This window comes from Apodemus sylvaticus, chromosome 22 (genome assembly GCF_947179515.1).
Source record: "Apodemus sylvaticus chromosome 22, mApoSyl1.1, whole genome shotgun sequence".
NCBI classification, from domain to species: domain Eukaryota; kingdom Metazoa; phylum Chordata; class Mammalia; order Rodentia; family Muridae; genus Apodemus; species Apodemus sylvaticus.
Genome location: NC_067493.1, coordinates 30,971,092 through 30,987,823, shown reverse-complemented (window position 1 = coordinate 30,987,823; position 16,732 = coordinate 30,971,092). Strand labels below are relative to the sequence as shown.

General features: G+C 45.1%; 1 protein-coding gene across 3 annotated transcripts; it reads left to right on the top strand.

Annotated features, from left to right (window-relative positions):
• The first annotated feature begins 18 nt into the window (after nucleotides 1-18).
• Nucleotides 19-15,947, top strand: Znf3 (zinc finger protein 3). 3 transcript variants are annotated; one of them, XM_052168110.1, is made up of 5 exons: nucleotides 19-404; nucleotides 7,311-7,439; nucleotides 9,255-9,346; nucleotides 9,803-9,929; nucleotides 12,248-15,947. In XM_052168110.1, the coding sequence occupies exons 2-5, from the start codon at nucleotides 7,385-7,387 to the stop codon at nucleotides 13,291-13,293; spliced, it is 1,320 nt and encodes a 439-aa protein (XP_052024070.1). In that variant the 5' UTR covers nucleotides 19-404; nucleotides 7,311-7,384; the 3' UTR covers nucleotides 13,294-15,947. The 3 variants fall into 3 exon arrangements, with proteins under 3 accessions (XP_052024070.1, XP_052024069.1, XP_052024071.1); XM_052168109.1 differs by lacking the exon at nucleotides 19-404 and adding an exon at nucleotides 4,048-4,177; XM_052168111.1 differs by lacking the exon at nucleotides 19-404 and adding an exon at nucleotides 7,518-7,624 and having other exon boundaries at nucleotides 7,351-7,439.
• Nucleotides 15,948-16,732: the final 785 nt, after the last annotated feature.

Below are 16,732 nucleotides of genomic sequence, written 5' to 3'. Positions count from 1 at the left end.
CATCTGCCAGTACTTGGTAGCCCAGGATGCTCAGGGTGCTGTGTTGTATTGCTGCTACCGGCTCTCATGTAAACCAGCCTGGCCATAAGTTCTGTATTGTGTAACTGAGGATGGCTTTGAACTTTGATTCTCTTGCCTTTACCTCCCAAGGAGAGCTGTTAGTTTCCAGGGCTCAAGTGGATACCCCGACAATACTAGACGCAGAGAAAATTGCGATCAAAAGGAGGAAAGGCTGTAAAGGGAACGGGGAAGGCAGTTTATTCAGGATATAAGATTTTTTATGTTGCATATAATCTATAGGGACTTGTTCGTTGAGATAGGGTCTTACAGGGTTGGCCAGCTGGCTGGGAACTAGGCTGACTTCTCAGAGATCCACATCTGCTTGCCGAATGCTGAGATTAAAGGTGAGTGCCGCGCCCGCACGCCTAGCTTTTAATGGTGTACCGAGGATCTAAACTCAGGTCCTGACACTTTATCCCCTGAGCCATCTCCCCAGCAGTAGTTACTCTGAACTGTTCAGGCGCTTCTTCAGTTTCAAGGCATCCTGACTCTTTACACAACTTAGCAACTGCTATCGGGAAGGCTTATGTCCCACGCCTTTAATCCCAGCACTCGGGAAGCAGAGGCAGGCAGACCTCTTGAGTTCAAGACCGCCCTGGTCTACAAAGTGAGGTCCATTACAACCAAAGCTACGCAAAGAAACCCTGTCTTAAAAGGTAGGGTGAGGAGAAGAGTTGCCTTGGTCATGGTGCCTCTTTACAGCAATAGAACAGTGATTAGGATCAATAACTAAGGCTAAGCGACCTGCTTAAATAGCTAAGAAAGAGTATTTGGTTTACAGTCACTCATTTGGGAGCCAATCACAGTCACGGAGGGTGTGAGCTTTGGACCAATCATGGCCTTGCACTGATTCACACACAATACTCCTTCTACTAGAGGGCGGGCTCTCTTCCTGTCGCTTTCAGGTTCGTCTATATTTCATAGCGGCCCATGATAGCAAACGACTGTGTCAAACACACAGGGGAAGCTGCGTCTTCAGAAGCTTGGGAAATCAACTTCAACCTTTACACAGCTGTCTCAAGGCTTCTTTCTGTTGTGTGTCCCAGACTGAGGGTGCTGGTCTAAGGGTAGTCGGGCTTACTGTGAGACTGATAGTTTCCTCAGGGCAGCCTGGACAGTGAGAGGGATAGGCACAATAGAGGATAATTAGGGAGTTAATTTGTCCTAGTCCCAACATCTTTGGTTACTTACAGGAAAATAAACTTTGGGACTTTTTATTTTGTTTCTGTTTTGTTTTTCGAGACAGGGTTTTTCTGTGTAGCCCTGGCTGTCCTGGAACTCACTCTGTAGACCAGGCCGACCTCTGCCTCCCAAGTGCTGGGACTAAAGGTGCGCACCACCACTGCCTGGCTTTTTTTGATGTGCCACCGATGGATTCTTAACTTGCCATAATGGGAGACTTTCATTGTTCTGTAATACACGAGACTGCTTCCATGTGAGAACATGGTATTTGGAGTAACTAAAATCTGCATTCCTGGGCCATGATCACTCGAATAGGACTTAGAATAAACTACCTCTTATTCCAATTATGTAAGAGATATGGTTGCACATGTGACAAAGTAACAAAGTAACAAAGGCTTCCATTCCCCGAGCCATTTCTCCAGCCGCACAAGGAGAGTATTTTATGTCAAACAGAATGTTTGTCTGAGAGCCAGGCATGGTAGCACACATCTTTAATTCCATTACTAGAGAGGCAGAAGCAGAAGGATCTCTGTGTAGCTGGGCAGTGATGGCACATGTCTTTAATTCCAGCACTTGGAAGGCAGAGGCAGGTGGATTTCTGAGTTCAAGGTCTACAGAGTGAGTTTCAGGACAACCTGGGCTATACAGAGAAACCCTGTCTTGAAAAAAAAAAAAAAACAAAAACAAAAAAACAAAAAAAAAAGAAAAAAAGGATCTTTGTGGTCCTTTGTGATCAGTCTCGTCCACATAGCAAATTCTAGGCCATCCAGAGTTTCAGAGTGATACGCTGTTCAATTAATTAATTGACTAACTAAAAGATTCTATTTGAACACGCTAGGCTTGGGCTCAGTACTAGTCAGGCCATAATGACTTGCAGAACCTCTTTCTTCATCCCCGAATCTGCTGAGAAGAAGAAGGAGGAGGGGGAAGAGGAGGAGGAGGAGGAGGAGGAGGAGGAGGAGGAGGAGGAGGAGGAGGAAGAAGAAGAAGAAGAAGAAGAAGAAGAAGAAGAAGAAGAAGAAGACACACACCATCCTGTGAACTGCAACCCTCACTTCCCCTATAGCAGTGCACCAAACCCCAACAATCAGTGGTTACAGGTGGCACATCTTGTATGATGGACACACATTAGCCAAACTTTTCCTCCTTCCCTTGAAGCTAGAGTCATAGGTGGTTATGAGCCTACAGACATGGCTACTAGGAAATGAACTCCAGTCCTGGAATAAGAGTATGTGCTCTTGCCGGGTGGTGGTGGCCTACGTCTGTAATCCCAGCACTCTGGGAGGCAGAGGCAGGCAGATTACTGAGTTCGAGGCCAGCCTGGTCTACAGAGTGAGTTCCAGGACAGCCAGGGCTACACAGAGAAACCCTGTCTCGAAAAAACCAAATCAAAAAAAAAAAAAAAGAAAAAAGTCTGTGCTCTTTATCCACCAGGCCACCCTCTAGCGTGTACTATTGACTCTTCATTAATGGCATGGAATGGGGTTACCTACCTCTCTAAAACCTGTAAGATTCGATACCAGTCTTCACTCCTGTTAGTTCCCTGGCCTGGAATCTCTTCTCAACTTCCAGAACAATCTCTGTAGCATTAATAGCACTTAGAATAAATTGTTTACCTACAAACCACAGTATGCCTCAGGGTTCCTCTTGAACTCCAAATGTGAGGCTTTATAGGAAGCTCATTTTAAATATGTGTTTGTTAAGAAGGTAGTTAATTATTATCGTTTGTTTTGGGACCGAGTTTTTAGTCTGGCCTCAAGCTTTTGACTCTCTCTGTTTCAGGCTCTAAAGTACTGCAATTATAGGTGTGTACCCCCATGCCAGGCTCATGAATGCAGAATCATTTATACGAGACGTCTCAAGTAGCCCAGGCTGGCTTTGAACTCAGTATATACTGAAGAATGAACTTGAATTCCCGATCTTTCTGCCACCACCTCCAAAATGCTAGGAATACAGTACTGTATCATATTGTCTGGTTTATGCAGCACTGGGGATGGGGACCCAGGGCTTCAGGCTAGTCAAGCAATCTAAAAGCAAACCTGAAGGCTGGAGAGATGGCTCAGCAGTTAAGAGTACTGGATGCTCTTCCAGAGGACCCGGGTTCAATTCCTAACAATCATATAGCCATCCATTAGCATAACTCCACTTTCAGAAGATGTGATAGCTTCATCTGGCCTACATCTGAATCAGGTATACATATATACAAGCAGGAAAAACACTCATTAAACAATTTAATATTAAAATATTAAATCTTTAAATAAATATTAAATCTCTTAAAATACATCTTTTGAAAACTGAGTGCTGAATGCTTTTAAAAGTCAACAGTGCACTTTTTTTTTGTTGTTTTGTTAAGTATTGTAGACCAGGCTGGCCTCAAACTCACACAGATCTGCCTGACTCTGCCTCCCCAGTGCTGGGATTAAAGGCCTGCGCCACCACGCCTGGCCCATGGTGTACATTTATATTAACGGATTCTTCAGATTCCTTATATTTGCTATGGAGGTTTGGGTGATGGTGTTCTCTCTCTCTCTCTCTCTCTCCCTCCCTCCCTCCCTCCCTCCCTCCCTGTCTCTCTCTGCTACTAGAACTTGTGCCTTGAATTTCCTGGACCTCCATCCTCTTCAACCTAAGCATCGCCCCTTCCCAACCTGGCCAGCAGGTGGCGCAGTCTGGGGCTCTTGCTCTCCCAGCACATCAGTCCTCTTCGAGTCCGCGTACCATCGAGAGATGAAGACCTCCCATTTTCCTAGAGAGAGCAAGTGGGCATTAGCCTTTCGGGCGTTGTAGTGGGTGGTGAGACAGGACGACCCGGAAACGCTATGGGGAGGGGCAGTTTCCGTTCTTTGTTCTGTTCTCGGTTGTGTGGGTCTGTGACAGGGTCCAACAGGACCTGTTCCGTGTCCGGCCCCCTAAGTCTTACGTCCCTGTCCCCAGGGTGAGTGGGGCCATCTCCCGGACTCGCGGTGAGGTGGAAGTCGTGGCCGCCGGGGTAGGGGGTTGGTGTTCACACGTCCGCGGCCCGCCGGGGTGCTGGGCCCACCTTCCTCCTGCAGTCGCTGTCCAGCTCCGCCACCCGAGCTGCACGCGCGCCGCGTGATCCCGCGTGTCGCGGAGTGGGACTCCGGGTCTGCTTCTGTGTCTCCTACCGCCCCAGCCCTAGTGTTTAAAACTCCCGGCGTCGCTACAGAGGTGCCCCTCGCTTTAAAACAGCTGATGACAGATTGCCACCCTAACTTAGCACTTTCAAGTTTGGCACAGCGATTTCTGTGCTGGGGCGGGGGGCGGGGGCGGGGGCAGGAGAAGGAAGTTTTCCCTTAATTGGATCGGAGAACCAGAGTGTGACAGTAGTTCTGGGTCGCAGTGAGAACTAGGGCTTAGGAGGAGGTGCGAACTTGGCTCCTCGGGGACCTCATCAAGATTTCATGTCCTATGGATAGGAAGAGGTTTTTCAGCTTACTGCCTGATAGCTTTTTGTGGACAAGATGGAGTAGGTTCCCTGCCGAAGTGGCTGAGTATGTCCAGTGCATTAGCTGGCTAAGACCTTGAGAACCTTGATGAACACAGAACCTTCAGTCCATTTCTGCTCCCTAGGGTGTAGTGGGAAAAAGACTATGTATGGTCTTCTCTGGTAGTTACTAGCATATTCTTTTCCCCTCCGTTAAGACACTCTCTTAAGTGTCTATATTAGACATAAACACAACCTGATTTTCCCATTTTGACCCCCTATTCATACAGCACCGGTAGCACCTAAAGTGTTAGTTCTCAACTTTGTCCTTGCCCTTTAATACAGTTTCTCATGTGGAGACCCCCAACCATAAAGTTATTTTTTGTGGCTACTTCATAACTGTATTTTTTTTTTTTTGCTGCTAATATGAACCGTAATGTAAATATCTGTGTTTCCCAATGGTCTTAGGTGACCCCTGTGAAAGGGTCATTCAACTTCCAAAGGGGTCACAAACCTATAAGTTTGAGGAACAATGACCTAATGTGAATCTCCAGGAATTAGCCAAATTGGCTCGCTCACATTTGCAATCCCAGCACAGAGGCAAATGAAGCAGGGGTAGGAATATAAATTCGAGACCAACTTGTACCATACAGTGAATTCCAGGCTAGACTGGGCTATGCCCTGATTCCTACAAAGACCCAAATAAACAAAAACCTCAAAACGCAACAAAAGGTCCTAAGTCTCCCGTCATTGCTACTTCAGTCTTATAGGGAGTTACTCCTAAGAAAGAGGAAAGGATCTGGGAGGCGAGGCCTCTCTTGACCTGTGCTTACAGTCAGGTGGTCTGTCTTGGTGCCCGGGAGCAACTTGAGAGAGTCTCAGGTTAGCAACAGGGCAGGAGAAAGGCCCCGCCCACACCTGGATGGCTGGGGCACTGTTTTACTCTGTTGTTTGTTTTTGAGATGACTCGGACTACATAGCCCTGGCTGTCCTTGAACTCTCTATGCAGACTAAGCTGGCTTTGAACTCAGAGTCTACTTCTCTGCCTAAGTGCTGGGATCAAAGGCAGGCATCATCATGCCCAGCTTTTAAGATTGTGTGTGTGTGTGTGTGTGTGTGTGTGTGTGTTTCTTTGAGATGGAGACAAGGTTGGCACTCACAATCCTGTCTCAGCCTCTCAGGTGATAGAATTCCAGGCCTGTGCTACCTATGCCAAGAAGTCGGCTCACCTTTTTATTGTTGTTTCAAGGCAGTTTTTCTCTGTAGCTGTCCTGGAACTCTCTGTAGACCAGGCTAGCCTCCAACTTACTTCCTGCTCTGTCTCCCGGGTGCTGAGACTAAAGGTGTGCACCATTACCACCCAGCAAAATATTTTAGCAGTATACTTTTTTGAATTTTTTTTTTATTTTAAATGTTTAGGTGAATTACTTGCATGTATTCTGTCCATGCTTGCATGCTGTGCCCAGTGCCTGAGAGGCCAGAAGAGCATATCTATCATGTGCTTGCTGGGATTTGAGCCTTGTCCCTCTGGAAGTACAGCCAGTACTCTAAACCACTGAGCCATGTCTCCAGTCCCTTCGATTAACCTTTTTATTGTTGTTGGTTATTTGTTTTTTGTTGCTGTCTCTGTAACAGTCTGGCTGGTTGACCTTTTTTTTTTTTTTTTTTTTTTTTTTACATTTCTTTTTTTTTAATTCGATATAATTTTTTATTTACATTTCAAATGATTTCCCCTTTTCTAGCCCCCCATGGTTGACCTTTAAAAGGAGGTAATTTTGGGTTTTTTTGTCCTTTTTGAGATGAGGTCTCATACTCACCTCAGCTTGTCCAATTTTTATTTTGTTGTATGTGTATGGTTGTGTGTATATCTGTGTACTATGTGCATGGTGCATGCAGTGTCTCCATAGGACAAAAAAGGGCATCAGATCCCCTGGGACTGGGGTTGCAGAAAGTTGTGAGCTCCCAATGTGAAGGATGAGAGTCAAACCCTGGGTCTTCTGGAAGTGGGCAGCCAGTGATCTAACCACTGACAATCACTCCAGCCCCACTGTGTTTGTGAGGCAGGGTCTCATGTAGCGCGAGAGGAAACACAACTGGAGTTAGTGGTTTTAAATTGTCTTTTAAGATAAGGTTTCTTTTTGGAATTTGAAGTTTCAGATGTTAGAAGTTGCAATGTAGGTGCTAGGAATTGAACCTGGGTCTTTAGGAAGGGCACCAAGTATTCTTAACCACACTGAGCCATCCCTCTAGTCCCCAGGTAAAGTTTCTTATAGAACAGGTTGGCCTTGAACTCCTGATCCACCTGCCCCCCCCCCCCCCCACCTAGCCCTGGGAATACAGGCGTGAAACACCATACCAGGCTCAGGGTCAGTCTTTTCATTCTCTGGAATAATAGCCACCTTATTGTTAACACAATTTACTCAAAATGTTGGGTGGGTGGAGCAAAATTTGGAAGCCTGGATTTCTTGTCTGGTCTCTTTACATGGAGGAAGTGCCATTATTCATGGGGATCTAAGAGTAGCCCAGGTATTTCTCCTCACTGTTCCTGGTAGGAAGTGCAGGTCCCTCTTTCTGAAATCAGGATGCATTTTTAAAACTCAGTTTTGATCTCTTGCTTCTGCAGTCCTTCTTCAAAACCTGTCTTCTCCTGCTGAGCCTCCAGTTAGCAGCCCAGTGACCAGAGCATTTCCCCCGCCCATGGAAACGCAGTCAGAGCATGCGTCTCAGGAGCCGCTGCCCCTGTTAGAGAGCGGTAGGCATGGGGTTGGTGGGGGCACTCTCATCTCTGTCTGTGGTTTACTTGTTTGTGTTTTGTTTTCCTTTGAGACAGGCTCTCACTTTGTGGCCATGGCTGGTCAGAGACTCAGTATGTACACTAGGATGGCCTGAATGCTAAAGAGATCTGCCTACTGTGTGTCCTGCGTGCTGGGATTAAAGGTGTGGACCAGCACACATGGTTTCCTTGTCTGATTTTTGAGTCAGAGTCTCACTATATAGCCCAGGCTGGCCTTGAAGTCTCCAGGTTCTTTTTTTTTTTTTTTTTAAGATTTATTTATTTATTATATGTAGTACACTGTAGCTGTCTTCAGACACCTCAGAAGAGGGCATCAGATCTCATTACAGATAGTTGTAAGCCACCATGTGGTTGCTGGGATTTGAACTCAGAACCTTTGGAAGAGCAGTCAGTGCTCTTACCTGCTGAGCCATCTCTCTAGCCCTCCAGGTTCTTGACTTGTATCTGGAGTGTTGGGCTTAAACTGATGTGTTCTATTACATTTTCATAGTTTTTAAAAAACATTAAAGGGATGTGGATTTGGAGAGATGACTCACTAGGTAAAAGGTCTTGCCACAGAAGCTTGAGGACATGAGCTTGAATCCCCAGAACCTACATTAAAGTCAGTATTCCCATGGGGAGGTGGGAGCAGCAGATAGGAAGATTCTCAGAAGTCCACAGGTCACTACCATGGCATACACAGCAGGAAACCCACAAAGATTCCCTGTCTCAAATAAGGTAGAAGGCAGGGACCAACACCTGAGGTTGTCCTCTGACCTCCACAGGGCATGCACACATCTACATGGGCATATCCACACAGGGCATATCCACACAGGGCATGTCCACACAGAGCATGCACACATCCACACTCACACAGACATTGCCACCTCCACCCGTACAGAGAAAAAAATTCCCCAAACATTAGAGAGTTCTGTGGGAGATACAGCTTGCTAGGTATGGGGCCATACATATGCTAGGTAAGCACTTAGCACTGAGCTACAGCCCCAGGTTTCAACTGTAATGTCTGTTGATTCCATGTTTCCTAGGAAAAAGCTCTTAGGATCTTTTCCATTAGATTTGGTTATATGTAGTGGGGGCTAGGCCCTAGAGACAAACACCAAACTTACGGCTAATGAAGAAAAATATGTGGTCAAGTTCAGAGATGGGAAGCATTTTTTCCTTTTTCTTTTCATCTTTTCATCTTTTTATTTATTTATTTACTTACTTATTTATTTATTTATTTATTTATTATTTTGTTTTGTTTTTGGAGACAGGGTTTTTTTGTGGCTGTCCTGGAACTCACTCTGTAGACCAGGCTGGCCTCGAACTCGGAAATCCACCTGCCTCTGCCTCCCAAGTGCTGGGATTAAAGGCGTGCGCCACCACCACCTGGTGAAGCATTTCTATTGTATACATAAAGATTTGATCTGTGAATGGGAAGAAGAGGTGTGGGTGTTGTGTTTTCTGTCAGAGCTCGAGGGAAGCTGCTCAGTTTCCTCTGCTTAAGAATCCCTTAAAAGACTTTGGAGTGATGGAAGGAAATGAGAATGACTGGTTCCTGGCCCAGCTAGAAGAAAGGGCATGAACAGTCAGGAGGAGCTGTATGGAGCTCAGCGGTAGAACACTGCTTAGCATGCACAAAGACGTGGGTTTGATCCCAAGACCCACCAAGAATTTAAAAAAGAATATGGCACTCATGAAAGGAGAGACTGGGTGGTTTGGTGGTCTGAGACATGTGACCGTGGGTCAGGAAGCAGGTGGACTGATCCTGGCCCCGTACTGTCCGTCCTTCAGCTCTTTCTTCTTCGGAAGTCCCTTCCTTTCCTGACAAGGACAGTCTGGGGGATGAGATGCTGGCTGCTGCCCTTCTAAAGGCCAAGTCCCAGGTAAGCCACGGGTCCCCTCGTTCTTTTCCTTTTCCTTTGGATAGCTCATTCCGTGCCCTAAATTCTAATTCTGTCCATTCAGACCACAGCCCTGGGGTCAGTGAGATGATGTAGTGGATAAAGGTCTCTGCTGCCGTCCTGCAAATCCAAGTTCAATCCCTAGTAGCCACATGACAGAACTGACTATCTCAGATTGACCTCTGACTTACATGTGTGCAACAGTGCCCCTTCCCCAAAGAACTAAATGTTAATAAAAACGTTGTAGACTCTTGGAAGGAAGTTACGTTCATCACTGCACCTTCCGTGCTGCACTTGTTGTGGGTGTTGATGCTGCCATAGCTGCAGCCTCTGCCACATCCCAAAGTGGTGTTCTCAGCCCCACCCTGGCTGCTGTTTAGTCGTGCCAGTCCAGACCCTTGCCCTGAGGTTGCATGTCTGCCTGTGTGACTGTTTCAGGAGTTGGTGACATTTGAGGATGTAGCTGTGTACTTCATCTGGAAAGAGTGGAAGCGTTTGGAGCCTGCACAGAGGGACCTCTATAGGGATGTGATGCTGGAGAATTACGGGAATGTGTTTTCACTGGGTAAGGACATGGACTTCTCAACAGAACAAGGTATCTCATGGCTTCAGGGTTGGCTACTAGAAGTGTAGTCTTAGAAAACTCTAATGCTAGCCGGGCAGTAGTGGCGCACGCCTGTCATCCCAGCACTCTGGGAGGCAGAGGCAGGCAGATTTCTGAGTTCGAGGCCAGCCTGGTCTACAGAGTGAGCTTCAGGATAGCCAGGGCTATACAGAGAAACCCTGTCTCCAAAAAAACCAGAAAAAAAAAAAAAAAAGAAAACTCTAATGCTGCCCAAGAGATGGCACTTTCTGCTCTTGCAGAAGACCCAAGTTCATTTTCTATTACCCACATAGAGGCTCAGAATTGTTTGTAACTCCATTTCAGGGGATCTGAAGCAATCTTCTCGACTTCCAAGGGCAATAAACACACACTTGGTGCATACATACATACATACATGCAGACAAAGAATCATACATTACATACATACATACATACATATATACATATATACATACATACATACATAATTACAATCATACATTCATACAATCATACATTACATACATACATACATTATACATACATACATACATACATACATACATACATACATGCAAAGAATCATACATTAAAAATAAATTTTAAGGGCTGGAGAGATGGCTCAGTGGGTAAGAGCACTGACTGCTCTTCCAAAGGTCATGAGTTCGAATCCCAGCATCCACATGGTGGCTCACAACCATCCATAAAGAGATCTGACACCTACAGTGTACTTACATATAATAAATTAATAAATATTTAAAAAATAAATAAATAAATTTTAAAAAACTAGTAATTGTAAGAATAACTCATATTTATAGGATAATTTGTAGTGTATTAGGAGGTTTCACAGATAACTTGCATTTAATCCTCACAGCAACTCCATAGTTGAGGAGATTAGTATTATCCTCATTTTATAGGTGTGCAAAAGCAGGCCTGGAGAGATGGCTCAGTAGTTAAGAGTACTAGCTGATCTTCTGAGACCCTATGTTTGATTCCCTGCAGCTCACAAGCTTCTGTAGCCCTAGTTACAGAATAGGAGGCACTCTTCTAGCCTCCACAGACACTAAGCATGCATGCGATACACATACGTGCATGCAGGCAAAACACTCATATATGGAAAAAACAAAAAGACCATTAGATGCTAGCTGGGCGTGGTAGCATAAACTTGTAATCTCAGCAGTTGTGAAGTAGAGGCAGGTGGACCAGCTGTTATATGTTCACCACATAATAGCTTTGAGACCACCCTGGGCTACAGGAGACCCCGCCTTAAACCAGCAAACCATGAACTAGGTACTTTTTGCATGGTGACAGAACTAAACTGGTGAATGACACAGCTTGAGCTCCAGTGTTTTTTCTTGTTATTTATGTCTATGTATGTATGCATGTATGCATATATTTATTTACTTGAGACAGGGTTTTACACTGCATCCTAGGCTAGCCTGGAACTTTTTTTTTTTTTTTGGTTTTTTTGGATTTAGTTTTCGAGACAGGGTTTCTTTGTGTAGCCTGGCTGTCCTGGAACTCACTCTGTAGACCAGGCTGGTCTTGAACTCAGAAATCCGCCTGCCTCTGCCTCCCAGAGTGCTGGGATTACAGGCGTGCACCACCACCGCCTGGCAGTCAGCCTGGAACTTATTAAGTAGTCCAGGATGACCTTAAATTGTGTCAACCTTCCATGTCAGCCACCCTAGTGCTGGGTGTAGGTGTGGGCCACTACATCTGGCTGAGCCCCGTTCTATTAACACCAAACCTGGTACTTTAGCCCTATGTTTTCATGTCACAAATAGACTTCTAAAGTATTAGTCTATTGGGATTTCTGACCATGTAAGGTTGTGCTCCGTGTCTACTGTAGAGCTCTCTATTCCTCTGTTTCCTGTTAGATTCTCCAAGGACCTACTCTTTTGTTTAAGAGCTTATGGACACCTTGTAGAAATGTATTGTTTTGGTGCTGGGAACCAAACCTGGGTCCTCTGCAAGGGCAACAAGTGCTCTCAACCTCTGAGCCAACTCTTTATTTTGTTCCCAACAAAGCAGGCTGTCTCCTCCCACCTCAGCACGTCCTTGACTTTCTCTGGGGTCCCATCTTTTCTCCACGACTTCGCCTGCTCCCTTATTCCTTTTGTCTCTTTAGCCTATTTGTCTTAGCTTTGCTTAGTTATACAAACCTGTGAGGCCTCTCTTCAGACCAGCAGGGGGCGTGTACTCTGGGCACTATAAATGTCAGTCACAGGATTATCGGTCCTCTGACTTGTATTTATTTTCTCACAAACAACATGACACTTTTTTTTTTATTGTGCTAGATGGCGATTCCAAAATTGGAAATGATCAAGTAATCTCTGAAGGTATGGGGTCATGTGAGATGATACTGGGGCGAGTCCAAAAGGATGTTTCTCAGGGTCTTAAGTTTGAAGAAGCCTACGAACAAGAAGTCAGTCTGCAAAGGCAGCTAGGGAATTCCTCCGCTGGAAGACTGAACAGGAAGATACAAGAGCTTCACCAAGTGAGCGCGGAGGAAAAGCTTACCCATATGGGAGGAAGGAGTGAGAGGCACAGTGAGTTCGGGAACAGCTTCACTGTGGATCCCACACTTAGTTCCCATCAAAGACTTCCTACGGGAGACAAACCCCATAAGTGTGATGAATGTAGCAAGAGTTTTAATCGAACTTCAGATCTTATTCAGCATCAGAGAATTCACACTGGAGAAAAACCATATGAATGTAGTGAGTGTGGGAAGGCCTTCAGCCAGAGCGCACACCTTATTCAGCACCAGAGAATCCACACTGGAGAGAAGCCTTACGAGTGCAAAGATTGTGGGAAGACCTTCAGCTGTAGCTCTGCCCTCATTCTTCATCAGAGAATCCACACTGGGGAGAAACCTTACGAATGTAACGAATGTGGAAAAACATTTAGTTGGAGCTCCACTCTTACCCACCATCAGAGAATCCACACTGGCGAGAAGCCCTATGCTTGCAATGAATGTGGGAAGGCCTTCAGCAGGAGTTCCACCCTCATTCATCATCAGAGAATCCACACTGGGGAGAAACCGTATGAATGTAATGAGTGTGGGAAAGCCTTCAGCCAGAGCTCACATCTCTATCAGCACCAGAGAATCCACACTGGAGAGAAGCCCTATGAATGTATGGAATGTGGAGGGAAGTTTACCTACAGTTCTGGCCTTATTCAGCACCAGAGAATCCACACAGGGGAGAATCCCTATGAATGTAGCGAGTGTGGGAAAGCCTTCAGGTATAGCTCAGCTCTTGTTCGCCACCAGAGGATTCACACTGGAGAGAAGCCTTTGAATGTAATGGGTGTAAAGCAAAAATTCTCTCAGAGTCTCTGCTGAATTAAACATCAGAGAATCCACATGAGAGCCATAAACTATTTCCCTCACATCCCGAGTGTACTGGGCTCTTGCCTTACTTGTTTTATTAGGACCAATGTAGGATCTGTCCCACCTCAAACAAGTCACTTAGAGTGGGGCTGACAGGGAAAGCATCCTGGCACAGTCATCAGCAGAATTTCCCAGGAATGGATACCAGTCTTAAAAAAAAGAAATTGTGAGGAAGGTAGTAAATTAAACACTGGGAACAGAAGGAAGCTTGGGACCAGTCACCCCCTTTTGAGAAGAGGTTTGCACTAAACCAGTTTTCTCATATCTGAAGAGCCTTTCTTTCCAAGGTGGGGAGGGACACTTATTTGCAACAAAATTCCAGTGATTTCACTAGCTGGACTCAGTCTGTTGAGCTCAGAAGGCAGAGGGAAGAATCTTCTGAGTCATCAGATGCTCTGAGAAGAGAAACAGGCTGTGGTTCTTTTCCTTTTCCTTTGTGTTTGTGAGACAGGATCTCACCATGTACCCCTGGCTGTTTCTGAGCTCACTATGTAGACCAGACGGGCTCTGAACTCAGAGAGACCTGCTTGCCTCTGCCTTCTGAGTGCTGGGATTAAAAGCTAAAAGCTGTACTCTAAGCCCTGAGGGGCTGCATTCCGAAAGCATCCTTCCTAATCCAGCTTTAATGGTGGGCAAGGAATACTGCTTTGGTACATGATTTCAGGAATTGAGGAAACTTGGTGCTGATGAGCTTATGTATTAGGGGGAAACAAAAACAGACCCTAGCAAGGGTTTCTGCAGTGACTATCCTTTAGGCTCTTGGAGCAGTCAGGCAGTACTGTAGGCAGACCATACATCTTCCCTGTGACATCACTGACAGGGAATCTCATAGGGGCAGCAAATAACTGGGGATAGATCAGAAGCATTTAGCACTGGCCTGCCTCCTGTCCTTTTTAAAACTTTTTTGTTTGTTTGTTTTGTTTTTCGAGACAGGGTTTCTCTGTATAGCCCTGGCTGTCCTGGAACTCACTCTGTAGACCAGGCTGTCCTCACACTCAGAGAACCGCCTGCCTCTGCCTCCCAGAGTGCTGGGATTACAGGTGTGTGCCACCATACCCGGTGGTGAAAAGTAATTTAATGTTAACTTCTAGTTACTACTTGCTCTCAGGGAACTCACCCTGCCGCTTTTCCTGCCCTCTCACATACAAAATTTGGCCTCAGCATCTGGACTTGTCTGGATTCCACCTCTAACTTGAGCTTCTTCAGAGTACACACACAGTAAAGCCGGAGAGGGACTGAGTTCGAGCTTTGCAGCAGGGCTCCTCCTGGGTTTCGGTGGAGCTCCCTGAGTTTTCCCAACCCAACAGATGGCTTTCCATATTTCCCCAGCCCTGCCCATCCTGTAGCATACACGAAATGCACTACTAAATACAACAGGTTTTCAGAAGGGAGTGTTTTTGTAAGGGAATCACACTTGTGTCAGTTAAAACAGCACAGTGGCCATAAATAGAATCCTAAAGTGAACTCTCAAACTTTTCTTGGATAAACTTATTTTTGGTCACAAACTTGTCACACACAACTCTCTGAATCTCTTGTAGACATTGTCCCAGACTATATAAATGTATGTAGCCATCTTCATACCAAATTCAGGATCTTATGAGCTATAGATCATTTTGTGTGGTGTAATGTCTAGAATTGATGCCAAAAACTAAAAAGGTTTACTTGGCTCTTGTGTAGCAATGGGTACATTTCTCTGTCTTGGCTTAATGTTTTTAGAAGGATATCACAGCCATGGAAATGGTAGGCTAGGAATCTTATGACGAGATTAACATTAAGATGGCCATGGACTCACTTTTTTTTTTTTTTTTGTAGGATACTGTGATGGGTTATCTAATATTTTTCTTTAATTTCACAAAATTACCGAACCAATTGTCCAGGCTCCTTTAGCACTTGTTGCCAGGCCTGACAGTTTAGGCTCTAATCTCAGTTTGGGAGATTGATAGAGGATGATCCCAAGTTCAAGGCTTGCCTCGACTACCCCGAGTTCAAGGCCAGCTCCTAGGCAGTCGGTCTCACTGTTGGCCATTCTAATGACTAGAGATTAAGCTGCCGAGCCAAATGCCTCCTCATCAGTTTTAGGATTAGCTTCTAGTCCTCATCAGTTTTAGGATTAGCTTCTAGTTCTCTTTCCAAACAACACACCGTAATTGTTTATCAAATAAAAATTTAGAGAACATTTTTCATTCATAGCAAAATACGGTGCATTATTTCCCCTCCTCTGGAGATTAAACCCAGTGTCTCATGCGGGAAAGAGTTATGTACCTCAGCCTAGATGTGTTTTACATTTATTTTTGGTGTGTGTATTCATGCACGCACACACAGCTGGTTCTCTTGCCATGTGGACTCCAGTGATGAAGCTGAGGTCACCAGCCCTGGCTGGACCAGAGTCTTTGAGCCATGTCTCTGATCCAGGAGGGGGTTTGGTTTGGTTTTTGAGTATTTTATTTTGAGGTGTTGGTTTTTGTTTTTGTTGTTTGTTTTGGAGACAGTTTCTCTGTGTAGCCCTGGCTGTCCTAGATTTCACTTTGTAGACCAAGCTGGCCTTGAACTCAGAGGTCTGCCTGCTTCTGCCTCCTGAGTGCTGGGATTAAAAGGGTACACCACTACCACTTGGCTAGATTGTTTCATTTTAGCAAACAATACAAAACAAAAAGAAGAAAAAAATTATTTGTATTTGAGGTGGGACTTTGCTATGTAGCCCAGGCTAGCCTTGAACTCAACCCTACTGCAACCTTTTCAAATTCTGGAATTACAGGTTAGTCCATCACGACTAGTTAAAAGATAGTTTTAAAAAGCTCTCCAAGGACCTATTTATGTAAATTACCTAGATAGTTGGGGTTCCCCCCCCCACTTAAAAAAAAAAGGGCCCAAAGGCCAGAGATGTAGCTTAGTTTGTAGAGTACTTGCCGCACTTGATAAAGCCCTAGGTTTGAGCTGCAGCACTGTAAATTGGGCATGGCTTAATTAGTAAGAATTAGGAATGTCAGCAGTTCAAGGTTATCCTCAGTTACAAGTGCTTGTAGCTAATCAGGGCTACATTACCCCCTTCCCAATAAACCATAGATTTCTGCTAGGTGCATTATTTAAAATGTCAGTGAGGAATCAGAAACTGTGTAGACTATCCACACAAAACCACCAGGATAGTTTGTGGTAAAATAACAATTATTTTGCTTTTCCTTAAGATTTGATTTTTATTTACTTTCTGAATTATAGGCTCGATGAAGCTGTACAGGGGCACTCAATCCCATGGAGCTGGAGTTACAGGCAGTTGTAAACTATCTCACATGGGTTCCCAAATGCTAAACTTGAATCTTGCAGAAGAACAGTATTTTAGTAATTGTTCTATTGCTGTAAGGAGACACCATGGCCAAAGCAACTGCTATAAAAGAAA